Consider the following 23,485-nt stretch of genomic DNA (forward strand, 5'->3'; position numbering starts at 1 on the left):
CCAGAGGTGTCGGCCAGTTTTAAGTCGACAGTGTCCGTCGCCTACATCCTCAAAGAGCCGTACGAGCTGAGCAGGAACAGCAGCAGCCGGCCTTCGTCCATCTACTCCGACGTGACGCTGAGAGGAGAGAACATCTCTCTGAGCTTCAGGACCCTCCAGAGTCCTGCTCTGCTGCTCTACGTCAGCTCTTTCTACAGGGAATACCTCGCGCTGCTCATCAATGACCACGGTGAGAACATACAAAAGGGGTTTTTATCTTTTTATTTATTCTTTTTTTTGTTTTCCTTGACCAAATTCTTCAAATTTCTTTCTTTTTATTTATTCTTTTTTTGTTTTCCTTGACCAAATTCTTCAAATTTCTTTCAGCAGCAGTTCTTCCTATTCCACCCTCCTCTCCTCTCCTCTCCTCTCCTCTCCTCTGTCATCCTCTGCTGACTTCTTCTCCAGTTGTCATGATCAAAGACACTGTTTGGACCAGTCACCATTAAAGGGAACCAATTATGCTTTTTCTTATTTTCAGCCATACATACATATATATATTAAAATAATGAGGGCATCCTATTTAAAATATAATTCCTGTGAGATAAAAGCTTGAGCATTATTCAGCTCTAAACACTCACTCCTCTGTATCTTTAAAGCTACGCCACTTTTCCAAACAGTTTCAGTCTTCCACATGGTTCTGTGCAAAAAATAAAATCATTGTTATTCGTTATAGATCATGATGGTGTTATGTCACAATAAGCTAGACATCTGGCTTTAATCTTTGTTACTGCAGATACTCGTGTTCGACTCAAACACGGAGAGACACATTTTTAAAAAGTTGTTCTTTGCCAATCAGAACAAAGTGGGACAAAAGCACCTGGAGCCACTGTTGCCTGTTTCAATCATAAGCTGATGGGCTGCATAACAGGCAGCTTTGGATGAATACATTTTTTTTTTTTTGTTGTTAAATTGTGAATCATGCAAAACCACTCCAGTGGAGTTGTACAATACAATAGAAAATCTAGAGCTGGAAATGAGCATAATAGCTCCCCTTTAGATAATAATGCTTTTCAACCTTTTCAGCAATGTTCTTGTCATTGTGATTATTTATTGTGTTCAAATGTTCATCTCTCGCTTCACTGTAGAGCTTTACATAGCTCCAGTTGGCAGGAAAAAAGCAATTCCAGCACTCCTGCTCTGTATAATAGGATTTGCTGTTATCCACTGTCTGTGGCTTGTAACTGTAACTGAATTACATGTTATTTTTAACAAGTGTGAGATTTGAGTTCAGGTGTGAGAGATTTCTTTCTTCTTTTTGTTTCCTTTCTTTCTTTTTGTGTGATTTTGAAGAAAATCTGGCGGAAACTCTTTTGATCCTCGTTTGATCAGCCGTCGGGAAAAATGTGTCAATTGTGCTCTTAGACAAAACTTTTTTAATTACAGGGGGAGAGCTGAGGGATATCAGGTTTTGAATAAGCTGATCAAGTCATCACCAGGCATCTGCACTCTTGCTGAAGTAATTAAATCCCAGGCAGAGATTTCACTTGGAGGCTCCCAAAAATGGCTTTTTTTCTCATGTTTCTGTCTTCTGCTGCTGCACCGAGGAGCTTCACTATCACACCCTATGCCCTCTCCACCACGGCTTTTATTATCAGCATGTGCTCTTTTGATAGTAGAATTTCTCCCTATTAGTGTGTACTTAGAGTCCTAATTAGATACGGCATCAAATATTATGTGTTTGTGTTCTGTTTTTTAAAAAAAAGACCCATTTCCTATCATTTCTGCTCATCTTTAAACTCTGCAGACATCTCAAATAATCTCCACTGTGGTGTTTTATTAGGTTTAACACTGTGAAAGACTGGGGAATTAATTTAACATCTCACAAAGTGTTACACATCAAGATTAAGTGTTAATCCTTCATAGTAATAACCAGTTTGTAGCTTCTTAATGCAGCAGCTTGTACTGTATCTGGGAACAATCATATATCTGTATGAAATGTTCTTTCTTTGGATCTGTGAGAACAAAGTCAATATGAATACCAAGGAAATCCTCAAATCTTGTAATCCGAGTACAATATTTTAACTTAAAAAAAAAAAGATATATTTTCTTCTGTGGGGTCTGTATCGAGTTGAATCATTATAAATGAGCTCCAGTTGATATTTTGCATTTTTACTGTTGCATGGTCCTCATTAACTGCATTTATGTCATCTAAGTCCATGAGGTAGTTTCTAAAATTCATTAAAGGAAACAGACGATATTAGATCTGTTTAATATGTTGTCATTATAGTGTTCATTATGCTATGTCTGAGACAAATTGATCCTCAGGGATGAATCAAGCTCCAATCTTCTTATAATCTAATATGTAAAGTAATAGAACGTGACCCTCCGAGTGTCTACAAGGCTTTAAAACACTTGGAGGATTGCAATCTGGATGTTTATGAACACTTAAGTTTGTGCTCGTGTTGTTTATGTGTTTTGTTGTGTTTGTGCAGACGAGCTGGAGCTGAGGTACAAGCTGCACAGCGGCAGAGATGTGGAGGTGTTGAGCAGCAGCAGAGTGATGAACCTGGCTGATGGACGGCTGCACACGGTGGCTGTCAGGAGAGTGGCAGACGCCGTCTCTGTGCAGGTAAACACACATGACAAATGACTCTGACTGTGTCACACACACACACACACACACACACACACATCAAAATGAGCAGAAACTGTGGGAACCAAAGTGCAGGGAAATATCTTTGCTAGTCGATTTACTAACTTTGAAACTGTCAAAAGTTCACATTACATCTTTAAACAAAGCTAGACGACACTACACCCCACACACTGATGCTGAGGGCGGATAATGATCAATGATCTGCACCGTGAAATGAAAAGTTTCCAAATTTAGACCTACAACGTGGTGTTTTACAGTTCACTGCACTCCTAGTTGCTGCTACTGTCTTTGGACGTGTCTGAGTGGAGGCTGCGGGGCTGCACCGCCGAGACATCTGAAGGCTCATTTGAGAAAACAGAAAAATGAATGAAGCTCTCAAAGCTCAGTGGATGAGATCAGGATGTGACAGTGATGCCACCGGCCGGGATTTCAGAGCCCTGTATCCACAGAACTGTATCAGGATGTGAAGAGTGTGTTGATGCCTGAGCTCACGCTGCCACAAAACGTGAACAATGAGAGAAAACCAGAGGGTGCATAAATAACTGTGCAGCCTATGTAGTGGATCAGAGATGGACCTCCTTTGTTGTTGATAATAATCACTTCATTATCTTAGCACTGAATTAAATTAAATTCCCATCAGCCATTCCAGTGGACATTTGAGATGGGCCTGAATCTGAAAATGTATTCAGAAAGACATGAATGACAAGATGGATCCGGATCTGAGGAGTATCCTCCTTATTATGTGGACAACACAGGAAGCTGTGTGATCCACTTCCTCGATGGAGGCTCCAGGATTTCTTCGGACAGAGCAGCATCTACAGACGCTGTGTCTCATGGCAGGGAGCTGCAGTCGTCATCACCACAGCAACCTCCTGACTGGATTCATTCGCTAAAGCTGCAGCTTCATTTCGATCGAAACTCGGCAGCAAATTCACAGAATCTATCGCTCCAGCAGGATGTTTTCATTTCCTCCACTGAAAGTTGTTTAATCTAGTACATATTAATTACTGAGGTAAATCCTAAAACTCTAGTTAAAATAAAAGTAATGAGAGAGAGAGGGTAGAAAATATAAATATTTATAGCAATAATAGATCAATTGGATGCTTTAAAGACCTCTGCATGATCAGAATTAACATAACTTCCTTAATCTAATGTCCCTTTGTAAATTAGGGCCAGCCTCATACAGAACCAATAAAAACAAAAGTAAAAAGTAAGCTGATACTGATCATTTTTGGATTAAACAGACAGAGATACTGTCTCTGTCTTTGCACACCTCTAGTGGAGGTCTGACTGAGGTTCACCAACTTCTCCGGCCTTGAGGAGAAATCCACATCGAAGCCGTTCTCTTTGTTTTCTGTGGCTCTCTTTCAGTTTCAGGTCCATCACCCTCTGCAGATCTCTTATTGATGAACGATTCTCTAAAGCCCAAATCTCAGTGTTTACAAGCCACACGCCACACCCCCTGTCTTCTAATAAAGAGCGTCTGTCCCTCCGAGGGCTTTACCACCTCAGACCAGCTCCACTTCTCGGCTCAGCTGCCGTGAACCGCAGCCTCTCACTGCTCGATTGGTTTCCAGCTTTAGGGCTGAATCCTATTAAACATGCATTGCAGACTTGAGGTCGAGCCTCCGGCTGCCTTTTTCATGTTTAATTGCTCAATTCTCTGCAGCCAATGTGCCAATGTTCAAGTTTCCTCACCAGGCAGCACCTTGTTTAAACACAGAACAATAAGAAACCCAACTCTTAGTCATTGTTATCAGTCTGGCTGAGTTTTCCCCCTCCACAGACGTGACTCACATTGTTTTCCAGATTGACCAGAGTGCCAGAGAGGACTTCAACCTGACGTCTGATGTGGATTTCAACAACATCAAGTCTCTCATCCTGGGCAGAGTGCACGGTAAGTGAGGTCTCTCTCTCTCACACACACTTAGACACATTTCAATAACATCTATGAGACGTTTTCTGTTTTGTGTCCATCACTTGAGGTGGACCAGAGGGAAAACTGTGGTCCGGCCGACAGCTGTGGCCCTGTTTAAAAAACAAGTTGTCATCTTCAGATAATGTGAGAGAGCACTTTACTGTGATGATGCCAAACAAAGAACAACCTCAGGAACAACTGAAAATGGAGCCGCCCACTTAAGGCGCAGTTATGTGGCATTAGATGTGTTTCAGAGCTGCAGGGGAGGGTAAAGCCTCAGTGTAAATGCTATTGGGTTTTTTTTTTCCACTAATGCAGAAGTTCAGTAAACGCTGGTGAACTTTTATCTGTGTTATCGAGGCGGTGAGCAACACGGTCTTAATGCGCGTCTCGCTGAGCGGCGCTCCAGACAGCTGTAATGGTAATAACTCCAGAAAAGGTCCTTCACTTTGTATGGTAATGAGGAGGGATTGAAAAGAACAAATTACTCCGAAGATTGAAGTTAGCATCCTGCGATCCGACAGAACAACGAGTATGAGCCGCTCGCCCCAGGGTGAGGTCGAACTGAACCAGGAAGTCAGATGGTGCAGTTCAAGCTGCTTCACAGGGAGCGGTGATGACTATGAGAAAGTTTCATATTCTTAGTTTAAACACATTTGAAATTTAGGTAACACACTTTATAATAACTACACACTATTAACCATTATTAAATACGTATCTCATTATTTATAAAGCATTCCTTCTCCCTATATTGATTCTAATTAACGTCAAGACACTTTGTTCAACTCTCAATCAATAAGCTTGTCTAAAAAACATCTACAATGTTGCCCATAAAGTTGGAATGTATTACCTCTTCTCATGAAATGATTGTGACAATGTGATTTATTCTTGATAGATAAAGTGTATACTGTATCTTCTCAAAATTGGTAACTGGGACTCACTATGTAATCATTGCACCATGGTCAAAGGTGATTGATGTGTATAAATAGGAATAAAAAGAGGAATGTGTCTGAAAACAAAATTATTCTAACAGTGTTCTAACACACTCACTAATACACGTCTATATCACTGTATATAAGGAAGTGCAGCACAAATATCCATCAAAATAATTATTTACTTCCACTTTATAAATGATCTTGTAAACATTTCCTCAATAGCTGGTTGATACTTGATCTTTGTACAGTAAATGCTGAATCCATATTAAAATCATGATTATTTACATGATTATGTCTTTGGCTTCGGAAACATGATGCATTTATTGAACATTCGATGAAAAAAAATGAAGAAAAATTATTAGAGATAACTGATTCTGAGGTAACATTTCTAACTATGTTTATAAATTGTTCAGTTGGACATGATTGTCATCATTACATTGTATCATTCTCGCCAGAAGGTGTTTAACATTTTTCAACCACCTTGGCGTGATCATTGGAAACATCCCAAACTGACTAACCACAGCTCTCCTGGTCTTCACATGGTTTGGATATGTCCTGTAATCTCATTTTAAAGAGGTGCACATCAGCTGGATACTGTAGCCATGGCAGCTGTGTGCATGTGCTTCTTACATGATAATATAAATCCAGCTCAACTCAGACAATACGAGCGACCATGAGGAAGCGTGCAGTGACACCAGTAACAAACACACATTCATAGCAGTTGTCCCACATCAAGCCTCTTATGACTTTGTAGTTCTGTGTGGAGCATGTAATTCACATACTCTGCCCTGAATGGACCATTGTTTTCTGACATATCTGCTGCCACCAGCCACACCAGCACCGTCTGCGCGTCTGTCAGCACGGCCTGGTACAGTAACTCCCTAAAGACAATTAGGAAGCCGGAAACCACGATGATCAGCTTTTCCTCCACTTTACTTTTGAAAAAGTTAAGTTTTCCTTTACTGAAGTAGTTTAAAACTTTCTTGCTGGAATCAAGGTGATTGTGTTTGCCTCTCGTCTTGGCTGTCGATCGTATTTTGTCAGAGGATATTTAGATAAAGTTGAAAGCCTTTCCCCACTTACCCCCGTATTGTGGCTGTGTGCTCGTTGAGTATTGTTGAGCTCAGGGTTCAGGGCTGCCTCGTCCACATTGATTGGAGCCATCACCATCCTAGCTTTTTGAATCCGATATGTGTGAATGGCCCGTAAGTGTGGTCGACCTCGATGATGTGAAGGAGATTTGCCTCCAGCTTTTCATCTGACCGACTCATTTCATTTTTTTTGCTGCAGACAGTATTTAAAACCTGCTGACAGAGAAGAAGCAAAATGTCTTTATACCTTTACCTTTACTGATTTTACATAGTCAGCATTCACTAACGTTGGTCAATGAGTAGCTGAAGCTGAACTCACAATAAAAGCTGTACAACTTTTAGCGAGTGGAGGTTGGACAGGCGGGCATCATTAAAACAGAGCAGAGGATAAAAAAGAAGGAAAAACCGAGCTTCCTCTGGTTTTGTTGTTGAGTGTTGTTGTTGAGGTCTGTGGCTGGAGATGTGGTGAACAATCACAAACTCTCTGTCATTAAACACACACATGCATCCCTTTGTTTTCAACCCTCTTATCCAGTCGCTGTAGCAACCAGCTGTTTACAGCAGCCTGAATCTGCTTGATATGAAGATGCTTTTTCCCACTTTGTTCTCCAGATCCAAATTGACACAATCGGTTTGACTGATGATGAAACAAGTAAAATTATAAGTAAATAATTGATTACAGTAAACTTTAACTTTTTTTCATTTGGAATTTAATGGTTAATAGACATCTACATCATCTACATAAAAATACACTCTCTTTTTTTTACTGATTTGAAGCCATTTCAGTTGTGTGGCTAATTACAGAGGTCAGGTCATATTGACCCCAGGAAGTTCATAGAAGCTATAAAATTGAATAAAATACCTAAAAATTAAATGGAAATACTGTTCAGTGTAGTAAGAATCCATCAATGTTATATTCAGGCTTAAAAAGAAAACAATATTTCTGATATAAAAACTTATCATGGTGGGTCAGATTTGACTTAAAGGCAACAAGGATCAGCAAATGTGTCAATAAGAAGCAAATCAGATAAACATGAATGGCCTCGGCCCTTGAATCTGCAAAAACGATTGAATCTACAGTTTGGGGCTGAGAGGATGAGCTGTTTGTAAAGTGCACCCTGTGTGTTTTAGCCTTATAGCTACTGGATTATTCACAGTTTTCACCATGAGAAATCGAACAGGTTTCATGCTTTGCTCAAGCCAGAATATATATAGTGCACATGTAAGAAACAGATATAACTTGGGGCTTGCACTGTGTTAGTCTTTAGCTCTTTACTTTCTTCCTTCTTGATGTTGTTGATGACCCAGCCCTCGTTAGTATGTGACCCAACCTTCCCTCTGCTGAGCCAGAGGACTCAGACAGTCATATCAGTATCACAGAGGCAGCAAGATAGTTGATATACTGTCACTCCCTGGCAGCCCTGTCATCTATCAGCCTAACTAATGGACCAGAAAAGAATGGAGAGACTGAGATGCTCGCACAGAGAGACAGGGAGAGTGTGATAGAGGGAGTGCAGGGAGGAGAGACAGTGATGCACAGAGAGGTGGAGGTTTAGGGCAGCAGCAGCTGGGTGGAGGTGGACAGTAATCTTCAGTGCATGGAAACAAGGCCAGTGGTGTCAGTTCCAACTCCTTCATAATGAAGTTTGAACTCAGTCACACACTTTTATTTATTTATTTTACCACATATTGTCTTCTCCTCTATTATTGAATGAAAGGCACTCTTCATTCTGGTTTCTCACACATCCTTTATGCATTTGATCTGTTTTTAATTAATTTACATTCTCGGATATTCCTTTACAAATGAGACATTCTCCAACAATATCTTCTTTTAAGTGTAATCTTAAAACATATCTGTCCTCACAAGCTTTTAATTAGTTTTTTTTTTGGTTGTTTTTGTTTGTATGTTTGTTTGTCTTAACACATTGGCTTTTGTTTTAATATGTACTCATATGCCATCTTGCTTTTATCCTGAAGCACATTGAGTTTATGCTTGTCATATGAAATGTGCTACATAAATAAAATTGACATTGACATTGACACATTGGGAGGGAAGAAACTAAACTAATTCATTTGATGTATTTTTACTTTAAATTTCTTCTATTTTATATTCCCCACCCAAACATTTATCCTTACTGTAAGTAAGTTGTTTAGTTTAATCAGTAACACACAGTATTGTATACTAAATGAGGTTTGGATAAAACTTTATTGATCCTGGGGGGAATTCAGAAGGCTATCCGTAAATAAAAGTTTGACATTTACTAAGTGCAACATCAAAGTGATTAATGCACATTAATGCATCGGTGAGTATAATCCATTACTATTCTGAAATGGAAGATTACTTTTATTTTCTGTCATATAAATATACTATGATAGTGCAAATGTGCTTTCACTGAAGTTGAAATTTGATTGTAAGACTTTTATTAAAACTTTAATTAAGTCAAATATCAAACCCTAACCACTGTTGACTCAATATAGCGACATAAACATGTGCACATGCATGATGGATGAAGCTGTAATGTGTTTTTTATTATAATATCTCACAAACAAACTCCCGTGCTTTAATTTATTCTAAAACTGAAAGGTAGAGATAGAAAAGTGAAGAAATGATAATGTACCACCGACTGTGATGCACCAACAGATAATCTAATGCTACAGCTCTCGACTAAATCTGTTGTGTTATTAGATTTTCCTTTCCTCCCATCTCAATCATTTGCCCCCTCATCCTCCAGACTAATCTATAGGCACACATGTCAAGAGATGTATAATTCAAAGTCAAATTATTTCCTTCTGCCCAGAGGATCACATTCAATTTAAAGCTCAATCAAATCCTGATCATATAAACAGCTGATAAACAGCCCTCTGCAGCCAGGCCACTCTGCAGTGTCCCATATTATTATACTGTATGTGCTGAAAAGTTGCCCCTCTCTGCTGATAACACAGATGACTGGCAATGATGTGCCCTCTAATCAAACTGTACTGCAGGAATGATTATAGCTCACACTGACAATTACAGCTATACTGCAGATTTTATTTAGTGCCTGCTGTCACAAACAGTGATGCTGTAAGTACATCAGACACATATGAGACTGGTAGTTTGCTTAATGAGTTATTCGCACGCACAGTCATGTTTGAAGCTTTGAACCTTCAGTTTCAGCATTGACTCTAAAAGTGTCATCCTCAAGAAACATTTTGACCGCAAGCTTCCACAAAAATCAACTGCCACACTTATTAAATTTTGCAAGAACAGAAGTTAAGGATCCATCACACATCAAAGGAGTCACCCTAGAAATTAGGTTCCTGTTTGTTTATTCTAGTTCATGATGTCAGTATAGCTGTAATGTGTTGGCTTTTCAAAAAGTACTCATCCATACAGTATAATCCAGTGTTGGCAGGAGTACCCTCATTCTTGATAAAAGTAAATGTGGAAATGCAATAATCTAAAAGTACACACTGAAATCCTGCAGTCAAACCTTAAAGAGATAGTTCAACATTTTGGCAAATTCGCCTATTGCATAATCCCTATAGTCATAGGAGTAGGTTCATTACCTTTAATTATCGGTGCATGTTGTTTTGTGATCCGCGGGGCAGAGACGTGAGCTGCTCAGCGAACACAATGGAGGTGAACGGTACAGGTCCCCTGTCCCTCATCAAACTCATCAAATACACAATCCAACAACTCCAAAACACTCTTGTGGAAAAGATTTCACCTGCACATTCGCCACGCTATGAAATAATCATGTAACATGAAGCAACTTACTTGCGCTTTTGAAATCACTCCGCCCAGCAGCTCTGTCGGGAATGTAGTTGTAGTTGTATGCATTTGCCTGCAACGTCTTGTAATGTTATATGATTGTTTCATAGCATGGTGAACAGAGTTCCCCGTACAAACTGTAGGGTGAACTCCGTAGAGAAAAAAACAGTGGAAGACGCAGCTGGACTTATATAGTTCCACTTTTTTTTTCTTGGAACAACAGCAAACACTCGCTGAGCAGTTACACCGTGTGCATCTGTTCACAGTGCAGCTAAACAAACTCATGTCTCTGTTTTAATAAGGAAGTCAGACATCAGTAATTGAAATCTGATTTCATGCTTCACACAGCACATGTAGGTTTCCACACAACAGCAGTGCAGAGAAAAAGCTGATTACCATGCATGCTGAGGAGCTGGTGTGCAGCATCACTGTTGGCCGCTCCTTCTGTTAATTTTCTCTCTTACAAAGGTTTAAAATGGTTCACCGCTAAAACAAAGACCACAGAAGTACACACATATTTGATGAACAATTTCAGTTTCTCTAAAAATATAGGACATGTTGCAATGTAGCAGTAACGTTCAGCTCTGACACAGCTGTGGACTAATGACAGGTAAACCATGGAAAAAACATATTATAAACAAGTATGAGTGTGAATATCCCAAGGGTATTTGCCCGAGAGTTTGTTGAATGTTACCAATAAAAATGAATGGGACAGGATACTGATTATTTTTTAGATCAGGCCTCTGTAGCACGATTGCTATAATTTCAGATTATTTGAATCCCCCACAGAAAGTCAGACTCAGCTTGTAACAGTGCCAACCAAAAGCTCAACACAGATGCTACATATCATCACAACCGTGGTCCAATCAAAACCAATTAATATTCATTACAGATGTTGTGTAGGTGGATCACACTGATAACAACTGATATCTGTCTTTCTGTCTTTTCACTTGTCACTGTGTTCAGAGTCTGGTGAGCTGGATGCAGAGCTGGCTGCGGTGGCCTCTCTGGGGTTCACCGGCTGCCTGTCCGCTGTTCGCTTCAACTCCATCAGTCCTTTGAAAGCTGCTCTGCTGCACTCTGACCTCCCTGTTACTGTCGCCGGCCCGCTGGTCCAGTCGAGCTGTGCTTCGTCCTCTCCAGCCAAACCCTACGCAGCAGAAACCACACACCCCTTATCAGGTACAAGGAGCAGATGATTAGACCACTTCACTTGTCATCAGCATCAGCATCATCCCTCATCAGCGTCTCTCTGTTCATGTGTAGTACAAGCACATATTGTGTAGATAAATGTAAGGACCAGTTGATTAGCTCGTGTAGCATCTTTGATAGTTTACAGCTGTAATCTTATAAAGGCCTTTAAAGGACTTTGTAGTCTGTGTTACACTCGTTCAGGCTAATACACCAGCTTTCTTACTGAGTTTCTATATTAGACCATGTCAAGTGTCTACCAAGTCGACAAACAAATAGTTTTGAAGTATAACCTAAAGTTAAAGCTAGCAAGCTGTTGGCTTGTTTCTAACTTAAAGGGATAGGTCAGGTTTTTAAGGTTTTAAGGGGGGTTGTATGAGGTACAAATGGCCACTAAGTATAATATCTGCAGTAGAAAGCGGTCTCTGCTCCCCCCACTGAGAAATACCAGTGCATCGTGCTGGAATTAACCAACTCACTCCGTATTCCTCCGCGTAGCTAGGCCTCTCGACGCGCTGGATCAATAATCGCCTGTCAGCTGTTTGGTGTCATATCTGCGGTTAGTTCCAGATAAACTAACTTTTTTTCCGACCAACTGATGCACTGTAAATTTTTACTATATCGTACTCTTGGACTGGTGTATTATTTTGAGACGGGACTTTATTATATTATATAATTAGCAGATATTATTCTAAGTGGCCATTTGTACCTCATACAAAAAAGTTAACTATCCCTTTAAGTCTTAAATTGCTGTTAGCCAGTGTCTAACTTTAGCCTTTTAGCTAAGTGTTAACTTATTTCTTACAATTTAGCTGTTTGATATTGTATAACTTTATTCTAGCTAGGGCACCGTTTCATTTAAGATGTTAGCTTGACACCAGTAGAAATAAACTGTTATATATTTGTAGTTTTAGCAAAATACAGGTGCTCAGTCATGAGAAGCGAGACTATAAAGGATCAGTTATGTTTTGGTAGAGTTTTTTGGTGTGGTTGTTCTTTTTCCTTGAACATTAGTCTTTTATAATAGCCATTTTCTTTGTTATCACTCAGGAATTCAAGAGTTTTACTTGTTAATTGGCTCATTAAACACTATTAAATTATATGTGCCTCATACCCCATTCACTAAAGCATGTGTCTGACTCTTCACTGGTTTCCCTTTCACCTCGGGGAAATCATTGACCCCGGCTGATTGTCATTGTATAATTTGCACCTGTCTGAATACTTTTCTGAATGCCCAGTATTCAGGTCGTTAGATAACCACCTCACTCTTTTCCCAGTGTGGGAACCTATCTGTTATGCCTTTAATATTATTCTTAGGGCTGTTCATTAGACTTTTTTACGGGCTCATTAACCATCCTTCTCGGTAAGCAGGAAGAGTGATGGCACGACGCAAGATGAGATTAGTCAGACAAGTCGAGCGAAGTCCTTTTAAGGCTGCACTGAGGCTTTCAACAAGCGCTGTCTGCACTGACTGATGGTTCTCACACTGACTTTACCTTTCTCTTATCTGCTCTTACACTCTTTTACCTCATCTTTCTTTTTTGCTTCTATTCTTGATTTTTCCAAACTAGCTCTACTTTTTTATTCTCTCCCTGTCATCTTTACTTTCTTTCTCCCCTGTATCTTCATTTGTCTTCATTTCACCCCTTTCTTGCTTTTCACTTTTTCTTCCTTTTCTCCACAGAACAACCTGGTTCAGTGGATCCAGGTCAACCTTTAGTCAACACCATGAGGAGTGACTCGGCTCTAATCGGAGGTAATGCATTACATCTCAGCAAGAATAATTCATTAAAACATCCCACTAGTTGGGATATCAGGGAATAATCAGAATAAATATGTTGGATTGGAAGAATAAAGTCCAAAGTTTTTGAAAAGTAAGGAAAGGGCAGATTTGATTCTCAGGGGCGACGGAAATAACCATGAGAAGTAGTGAATTCACACAGCATATGAAAACCTTTTAATCTTGTATTTCCATTTTAAACCACTAATGCGGAATTAAAGTGAAGCAAGCAGCATTTAATCAGCCCCTCTGAGTAAAAACCAGCTGCTTTTGTCAAAGCACTTGAGTTTGTTTGTCGACAAAGACGAAGCGTATCAGTTATTGAAGTGTTATTTTAGATGAAGATGAAAACGTCTGGAGGGTGGAGAGTGATAAAGCCCACAATGTCCCAGAACAACACACATGCAGATATTAATGCTGAACTGCAATGTGAGGACTTGTGTTCCTGGACACATTGAGGATCTAATTTAATCATGTAAATTACTTTTTTCTCCAAATATTCATACCGTCTAGAATGGTAAATGCTTTATAAGGCTACCAAATACAAAGATGATGACATACATTGCAGTATAACAAAAGTTGCATGGTTGATATTGCTTAATTCAAGTTTTTAAACATTGTGTTTAATATTCAAATAGTGTTTGGATTCAAATATGTTTGTCATGCAACCACAGTTATGAGTAATGATCTTTTCATCATGCCTTTGCGCTGCTGCCACAGCAACACTGTCCCCTGTAGAGCTTTTGTCATGCAAATGTGACTGTGTTTAAACAGGCCAATCACACATGGCCAAGCAGCCATCTCCTGCAGAAATGTATCTCAACAAGTTTCCTGTTATCAAATTCAGTGTTCAGGGTCTGGTTATTAAAGAGTTCTGGCACATAGCTCTTCTAAAAGTACAACTTTACATTCTGACACAACATGTACATTTCAGAGATTCAGAGGTGTTGGTTATTTTTGAACTTTGCAGAGACAAAATAAGGCCTCTGGCAAAGCTTCACTTCACTCCAAGGTGCATGGAGAAAGGAAAAAGTGCAGATCAAGAGGTCAAAACTCCAGCAGCACTGACAGAAAACAGAATAGATGACTATGATCAAGGCCACAAGCAGAAATGCGCAGGTCAAATAAAACCCCTCTGTTCATTACAAATGTTGGTGTAGTTTTTGACCTCTTCGAACTTTATAGAAAGCCAGACTGTCTCACATTGCTCTAGTCTTTGTGAAGAACAACTTTACTTCCTCCTATGGCTCTCAATAATTAAGAACTCAGTTATCTGGTCACATCCCTGCTCAGTTCAAGCAAGTTGTTTGTGATGAAAACACTTCAGATTTTGGCCCCAAAGTTTGGAAAAAGTTTTTTTTTGATGAATAGTGATGGAGGACAAAGTTTGGCTGTTCAATCTCAGTGCTTCTTTCGATGCCATAGACCTCTGTTATCTTGGTGGGTGTCTCTGGCTCAGCGTTGCAATGGTTCTCCTCCTACCTCTGGAGGGAGTTTAGCAGTTTCTGTTGGCAAATTCACCTCCTGTTCCTCTGTTTCTCGGGTTAAATTGTCCGTAAGAAATCTGGGTGTCACAATGGACCAGGCTCCGACTCTGGACCTGCATGCTAAGTGTCTGATTTGCTCTTGTTTTTTCCAGCTCAAATGGAAATGATAATACATGCTCATGTCATCCTGTGGTCCAAAATGTTGCTGCTGAACTCCTGACCAATTTCTTCAAAAGTATTCTAACTGTTCTTCGCTGACCTTACATCAAATTAAGCATTCAATTCAAAGCTCTTGTGATCACCTATAGAGCTCTACATGGCCCCATAGGTGTCTACAATACAGATCGATTGCAGCCCTTTGTTACCTGCAGGTCTCTTCTTATCAGGGTGTGTTGCAACAATGTTTCACACTAAAGGAGGTTGCTGTTGTGTCTCCTAAGATATAAGATCTGTGGACACTGAGGACATCTCTGCAACTCTGGACCTTCTTCTTTAGGCTTGTGGCTGCCGTACTCTGCTTTATCTCTGGATGTACCACTTTGTGTAGTGCCCACCCTTGAAAGGTGCTTCACAAATAAAGCACTTACTTACTTACTTAACTCAGTACTTATGTACCCTCTGAGGTTTTCGAAGAAACCTTTATTTACAAGCATACTTTACAATGCTGATACTAGTACCTCACTAACCTCACCCTGGGGTCCAGCTAAAGCATGTTGACGATGTATCTCCTTCTGTATAAAACATCAATAGTTGGAATTATTTGTATTCATGTTTCTTGATGCCACTCTTCTTCTTTCCTGCCTTTTGCATTGGTGCAGTGGTGCATTTCTGTGCACATTACAGCCACCTGACAATCAAAGACATACTGGAAAAATGTTGAAAAAAACAGCTTGTGCATCTTCATGCATGTTCATGATGAAGAAAAACAGTGACCCATTTGTTAAAAACTGCAGGAGGCTTTTTAACCATAAAGGGGTCCATTGCCATAATCCCTATAGTTTTAGCAGTAGGTTCGTTACATTTAATTGCCGGTGCAAAATATTTTTAGAATGGCGGAGCCCATGTCTAACCGAGCTGCTCACACTACGGAGGCTGATGGGATTTCTTGGTTTCCCTCATCAAACTCATCAAATACACAATCCAACAACTCCAAAATGCTCTGGTGGACAAGTTGTGACCTGCACATTCACCACGCTATGAGATAATAACGGAGCATTACGAGACAGAGTTGTTTTCGAGGCAAAGCAGAGACTGCTTGCCGAAAAACTGCCCCCAACGGGAACGCGCATCAGTGGCTTTGCATGAATTTGCCTCGAAAACAACTCAGTCTCTTGTCCACAAGAACGTTTTGGAGATGTTGGATTGTGTATTTGATGAGTTTGATGAGGGAAACCAAGAAATCCCATTAGCCTCCGTAGTGTAACTCTGAGCAGCTCGTGGCTCTGCTTTGCCGTTCTAAAAATAGCTTGCGGAAGACGATGGATGGATGGATGGATGGAACCTACTGCTATGACTATAGGGATTATGGCAATGGGCCAATTTGCTAAAATGTCGAACTATCTCTTTAAACACATAAACATGTGCATGAACCAGTTTTATGCAGCTGGCTCATTTCTAACAGCCCACCTTATACAATGTGTTTACAGTGACATCACAGAAGATGGCATCAAGAATCCACAAGAAATTAAGTTACTGGGTCACTGATACATTCTCGTGCATTTGTATGTTTTTCCAGGTGTGATCGCCGTGGCGATCTTCGTCACTGTGACTGCGTTGGCGATCATGGCCAGAATCCTCTGCAGCAGAAAAGAGACGTATCGAAACCAAGAGGTCAAAGCGGCGCAGCCTGAAGACAACCACGAGTTCCCCTTCAGCAGCCAGGCGGACTGTCAGAGCGCCCCCAGTGAAAACCAGAAGGAGTATTTCATTTAGCAGGAGCCCTGACCTCCCATTGACCTGACAGGACAGAGCGGGACTTAGAGACACCACAGAGCCCTTCAGCCACTGGTACCAGAGCATCAACGGAGATGTGAAGTCAACAGAACAATCCATGAATTTTATTTATTCCCTTCTGTTTGTACTTATTGTATACTTTGCACAAACTGTCAAAAGTGGATTTTAAGTGGACTTTGAGTCGTCAATGCTATTATTTTGAAGATGTAAATATTTAAAAAATGTAAATGTTGATTTGTCTGCCCACAGCACTGTATTTCTCCATCATACTGAAATGTTGCAAATAATTTATTAGAGGGGGAAAAATGCAGAATATAGATGTGGCAATCTAAACACAACTTTCTTCCAGTTAAATTGGACTTTTGGACTTGATTTATAAGCAGCAGCCATTTTTTCTACAAGGATGATGAACCTCCCGTGAAATTTGAGATGTCAGAGCCATATGTGTGAAACCATGAAGAGACGGATTCAGCTGAGTGGAGGATTGACGTGCGTGTTTCACATGCGAGAACTCAGCCAAAGCGCAGTTCCTGAATCAACTAACATCCAACTGAATAAATAATTTCAACACCTGCTGTATATATGAATACAAAATTAAAGTCACTCTTAAAACTTTACTTCCACACTTTGTCTTTCAGTTAGTTAGAGGAGCAAAGGCTTTTCAATCAGACCAAGATTTTGACTTCCAGCCTGACTGCACCACCTACAGTGAGCAGCCAACACCAGAGCTCTATAAGTAGCGTTCAATAGCACCGACTATAAAACACTGTCACTTCTTTAGCTCTGCACACATTTAAAGTGTTGTTTGCCAAAGCACTAAACTGTGTTTGCTTGACAGATAGACTAAGAGATAATCAACAGGAAATGGAGAGAACTGTTAAGAAGAGGTGATACAATGAAAACCAGCCATCCAAACATCTGCAAAGCTTTGGGGTGAAAAAAGTAGAAAATATATATATTATGCCATCTCAGTAAGGTTTCATGCACAATGATTTTTATCTTGTTACACCTGAGCTGCAGCGCCTGCAGTCTGTGTCCCTCACACTGTGATTTCCAAATGAACAAATCCCACTCAATAACAATGCACGCTGTCATGAAAGCTTTTTTTTATTCGCTCTTCTAAACACCTGCTGTCTGGCAAATGTCTGTGCTGCAAGTGAAGAGGTGCAGGTGACATAAGCACAGAATAAAACTGCATAAAAAGACACCATAACTCATCCAAAAACAGCACTGGAGATGGTGTTTGATTGACAGGCAACATACAGGATTATCATCATGATCATCTGATGGCTGCAGCTTCCTGCATTGGTTTTTTTTTTTTTAGAAATGTTTAAGACTCAGTATGTTCCTGCGACTGAGGTCAAGACCCCTCTAGATTTTCTCTGCCCAGACTTTCACACTCCAAGCTGCATGGCTGATTTCATCTGCGATGTCCCCGATCATAATCACACAGAGCGCAGGCAATATTCTCTCCTGCCAAATTCTCATCCTGGTCGGCATCACCACGGAAACGCTGTCACATATCGACAGTGACACACTGCACTTGTTTGCTCCTCCGATCTGATGTCGGCCTTCGAAAAAAGCAAATGTTTGGCGGACGGCGTGAACCTGAACCCACATCTGCAAATCAATTTTATTTTTGAAAGAATTTCCCATGTGGAATTACTAAGTGACGGTCATAGGCAGGTGGCAGATCAATGAATATATGAACGTACTATGAAAATATCTGTTATGACTATGTTTATACGCATATATCAAATCCCCTTGTCACTATTATGTAAAGTGCAGCTACAATGTTGTCTTAAGTATTTTGAGGAGATTCCCTCTTGTTTAAACATCAGTATAACATGATCTGTTCAGAGCTGTCACTGAAGACATGCTGGCTTAACTATAGGAAATCGGCACTTTGGGAAAAGCAACAATAAAAAAAAGAAAAGAGTATGATGTTTACAAGCTATCCCACAATGTGACTAATATTTCACTCTGCACGTCTCATTGACTGCATTTACACTCAATCTGAGATCAAGGTGTTCACACAAGTTATTTCTCAATCAAAGAGTCCCAGTGCGAATTTTATCACCGCTTCATTGTCCTCTGTCAAAGAAAGGAGCGGTTTTAATATTTGAACTGATTTGCAGGAGTCATGTTTCTCCCCGACTGACAGTGGATGACTTTCCTGTCCTGGTTACAATAGAGATGGAAAAAAACTGCAACTACAACAATGTACCAATGATGTATTTGTGAACAATTGTAATAGCTATTAGTGACACAAAGTGGTTTTCTGTAAATCAGTCTGAGCTTTTCTCTATTAAGGTGGTTTGAATAATCACAATTAATTGCTCCACAATAATAAAAATAAAATTTTCTTTTTCAAATGGTGATGTGTTTAATATACCCTGAGAAGTAAGAGCCATTATGGATTCTTCAAAATCATTGCAACGAGAAAAATTGGCTGAAAGTTTAAATGAGAAAATGAGATATCCATTTTTTTCTTTATTTTTGGGCTGAGTAATGAACACAATTGGTTTATTAACATGAAAATGCATTTGAATTCATTGATGTTTATATATACAGTATATATATAACGAATACTGGTCGTCAATCATTCAAATGTGTGTGTGTGTGCTTTCATTTTATGTTATAGCCAATGAAGGGGGTATATAGAATACAAGCCTGTATTCTCTATACGTCTGCACCCTCGTTGACGAGAGGCAATTTGAGCTCTAAACCATGTCAAATCCACAAGCTCACCCTTAATCCACTGTCACTCGTTACTAACCCCAATTAAACTTAAAACTTCATCTTTACCCTCAAACAGCTGTTGCTTAAAGCGAGGAGCAGCCAGAGTCTACTCATCCAAGCTGAAATGAGACAAGACAGTCTGAGACACATGGACAAACTCTCCATTTGCATGATGAACGTCCTGCAGAAGCAGATCAGTTGTGGATGAAGAGTCTGGGGGGGCTTATCCCCTGGTGGTTGAACGGGGTCAAGGGCGATAAATTTCCAATGAACAGACACTTTCTCCAGTTTGATTTCTGTGGGTGCTTAGCTTCCTGGTGGAGTCGGAGTCAATATTTACAGCAACGTTGGGTACATTACATTTTAAACTGCCTGTATGCCAGATTTACCCATAATCGTCACAGATGGCCTTAAAGTAAACTTTCATGGACTGCGTGCAAATTCAAATCCTGTTGTAGAGGGAAAAAAGGATCATTACTGTAGCAGAAAATGCAGTGGAAAAACAGTGTTTAGAGGCAGCTGAGGTCTTTTGTTTCCCTGTTAAATGAAGCTGAAACACAGCAACACTTTCCCTCTCTAGAGCAAATTAAATTAACATAAATTTACATCGCAGATTGTTGTTCCTCCCAAACTTTTCAGGGGAGGCTTTTCTTTATGCACTACATGACATTATTGATGGGTATTAATATGCCTCTGTCTGCAGAGTGCAGATAAAGAAAGCCGAATTAATGACTAAAACTGAAACATCCGGGAGATGGAAAAGTCAAAGTCGTTCATTACGATGACGAAATTCCCTGCCAATTTAAAAAAAAAAAAGAAAAAGAAAAAAAGAGGTGAAGTTAAAGACTGATCCCGACACTGGTAAGTAAGTAAATGCAGATTTGTAATGATGTTGTAATTAGTGACTCTGGAGCAGAGATCAACTTCCAGGAGGAGTTTATTCACATCAAGTTGAAAACAGCTCTGAAACTTTTCTTGCACCATGTAAGCATTCCCCTAGACACGAGTATATCTCATCTAAGGCCCCGGCAGATAATGAAAATATAAATCTCATCACCAATAAAACTTCAGTACTGGAACTTATTAACTACAATAACTTCCAAGCAGAAACAATCCTGCTGTGCTGGTGTTAACACAGACCCAAACCCAGCTTTTAATGAAGGAAACACCATCAAACTATTAACAGCACAAATCAGTATCTTCCTGTCAGGACATCTACTCCTATGAATTTGACTTGTTTACAGCTCTGCAGTGGGAGAAGCAGGACACCGCCCCAGAGCTGTAGAGGCAGCTGGAGGATTCGCTTGTGAGTGGAACAACGAGGATCTGCCATTAACACCCGTCCCAGGTGAGCCCATCACAAGAGGACGGCTCTAAGTGCCTCAGTTTACACCTGGCATTAGTACTGTATGCTTCTCCATGTGCGCCTCCAGTGACCACTTGTGACCAGATCTCAGCCCCCATCCCACCTCAGTATAAACCCCCCACTTCTGCAAATAATCACCAGCATGGTTCCTGTTCGCAAAGACCAAACATTTTTACCCAGTGGGCACATTAACCACTCCCCATGTCTAACCTGCAGGAAATTAAGAAGAAATGGAAACAAATGGACACACTTGTGGATGAAGACGCATGTCACACAAAATGTCTCTCAGGCAGACAACGACAACGACGATGTGGACAAAATGTCGTTCAACTTCATGTCACTGTTTTTCTTTCCTCTAGTTTGTGCTTCTCTTTTCTGTATGTAAATCATGTATCTTCTGGGATTTATTAATTTACTTATAAGTATATATCTCCCTCACCTAAAACTATGACATTATTGGCTATAACAATTAAGTGGCTATGACTATTATTATTTTCACAGTTACAGAATCAGATGGTTTTATTGATCTCCAGGTGGAAATGACATCACACTTCATTGTTCTGTCATGTCATTGTTGGTTTTCTCTCTTTAGTAACATGAAGTCTTGACTTCACCCCATTAAAGTGATAATAAGCCCTCAATGTGTTTAGTGTAGCCTCCTTATGGCCATCCACCTGTGAGCAATCTGAACAATATCACTTATTACTGAGTGCATTTAGTGTCCTGTAGGTTTATCTATATATCTGCAAGACCATCACATACCACTGCATGTGAAAGTTCTTTTATGGTGACCTAATGTAACCTTTGACAGGGGATAAACACCTTCTTTATCATTGCTCTGTCAAACAAAATAATAACAAAAGAAACTGAAAAATGATAATCAGTCAAATATCACAATTAGCACATCTGAGATAAGATTCAAATTTTCAGTGAATATTTTAAGGAAGTTGTTAATTAAAAGTTGCCCAAGTGAGAATGACTGCACTACTACTCACATATTCATGAGTTGACTGACTCACACAAAAGTTACTTAAAAAATTAAAAACTGTATTTAAAATAACCTGGTTTGTTTACTAGGAGCAAATAAAAAGCTCATTTAGAGACTTAAATTACTGCCCAAGTGGGAAAGTTTGTGCACTGAGCAATGTGTTTTATTTTGGAAGCAGATCATTTGTTTTGTGTGAAAATCTCCTGCAGAGTATCTAAATACAGCCGACTAATAACCACGGATACGTCAGAATTGACAGGGAAGTAAAGGTCCTCCACACTCACACTGCTGTTTTCACCTTCTCTGATTGGACCTGAGCTCCTGCAGCTCTGCTGGCAGACAGTCCTGAGTCCTGACAGCAGCGTAATTAGCCTGAGTGAAAACACTTGTGTGGATACGATAAGCGACTAAAACTTTCCAAAAACAACCGTTCTTCACGTTCTTGTTTCAGTTTCTGTTTTAAGTGGCAAAACACAACAGTTCGCCAGAGTTTAACATAAGTGTTGCCATTTCAATTTGCACAACAAAAATGAATCTAATAAAAAATTGTGCAGACAATGTTGAAAATCACTTTTTTAATGTTCCAGCCAAAAACAACAGTAACTACCTCGTTATTTAGTAGCTACTGTGTTCATTATGTGAGATGGTTCTGCACAAGAATTTCTAAAATCACTCTAAACCTGCGAGAAAACCTTACACAAAGTCTATTTTATCATCTGTTTCTAAAAAATCCTCCCTGACCTAATAATCTTTATCTTCATATTCTATTTATAAGTCACTCTGTCAAACGTCTTCACAACCCAGATATTGTTTAAGATGTCAGTTTACAGAACGCAGCATGTTTTATTTGAAGAGCTTTAGATCAATGAAAAACCAAAAGGGATCATAGACACAAAACATCTAATGTCTCTAAACATCGCAGCTCATTCTGCCTCCAGCTGTTTGCTTTTCACTTTTGAGTCCCATATCATCACTCCAGACTCAACACTACTAGACCTTTTTATATTTTGGTGAATAATACGACAAATCTGCAGCCTCTTTGGAAGATCAGGTCCAATTTTAGTTTGAATGAAGCAAGAAAAAAAATCACACAGAAACTTAAATTTAGCATTTTTACCCTCTTTGCTCATCATCTGCACGAGGTTAATAGAGCCTCAAACATTGGAGAAGACAGACGGAAAGAGGGAATATACAGAGCGAAACGACATCTAATTATCCAGTAATGGAACCGCGGGGACCGCAGGTCTGATAGAGTCCAGTGTAGCAGAAATAATGAAAAAAATTATTAACTCTTGTGATACGGTTTTCTCCATATGCCCCGTGGTATTTAAAATCCTATTCAATGGGTCATTTGAACTCGTCCTATTATCAAACTAAATGGAATGGACATTGTTGTGATTTTACACATCTTTGACCTGAACCTTTTTTTCATTTTAATCTTTCTTACACACTCACTCACACACACACACACACACACACACACACACACACACACACACACACACAGCAAAAAAATATTTCCTCTTGATTTCAAGATGCAGTTTAAATGACCCACTGTCCTTATCTTATCGTGCATGATGGTGCATAGAAAGACATGAAATCAGCTGGGTTGCTCCGTTGTATTTTCTGTGAGGGCTGACGTGGT

At 39.8% G+C, this 23,485-nt stretch overlaps 1 protein-coding gene across 2 annotated transcripts in view; it reads left to right on the forward strand.

Annotated features, from left to right (window-relative positions):
- The window catches only part of LOC146989066 (contactin-associated protein-like 4), a 115,481-nt gene extending 98,120 nt beyond the window's left edge, over positions 1-17,361 (forward strand). For both annotated transcript variants that reach the window (XM_085775002.1, XM_085775004.1), the window contains exons 19-24: positions 5-229; positions 2,475-2,611; positions 4,445-4,532; positions 11,300-11,515; positions 13,209-13,280; positions 16,527-17,361. In XM_085775002.1, coding sequence (XP_085631128.1) covers positions 5-229; positions 2,475-2,611; positions 4,445-4,532; positions 11,300-11,515; positions 13,209-13,280; positions 16,527-16,723 — 935 coding nt within the window. In that variant the 3' untranslated portion in view covers positions 16,724-17,361. The remainder of the gene's footprint in view (positions 1-4; positions 230-2,474; positions 2,612-4,444; positions 4,533-11,299; positions 11,516-13,208; positions 13,281-16,526) is intronic.
- The last annotated feature ends 6,124 nt before the right edge of the window (positions 17,362-23,485 follow it).

Source organism: Trachurus japonicus, chromosome 4 (genome assembly GCF_045865225.1).
Source record: "Trachurus japonicus isolate A0001 chromosome 4, Traja_1.0".
NCBI classification, from domain to species: Eukaryota; Metazoa; Chordata; class Actinopteri; order Carangiformes; family Carangidae; genus Trachurus; species Trachurus japonicus.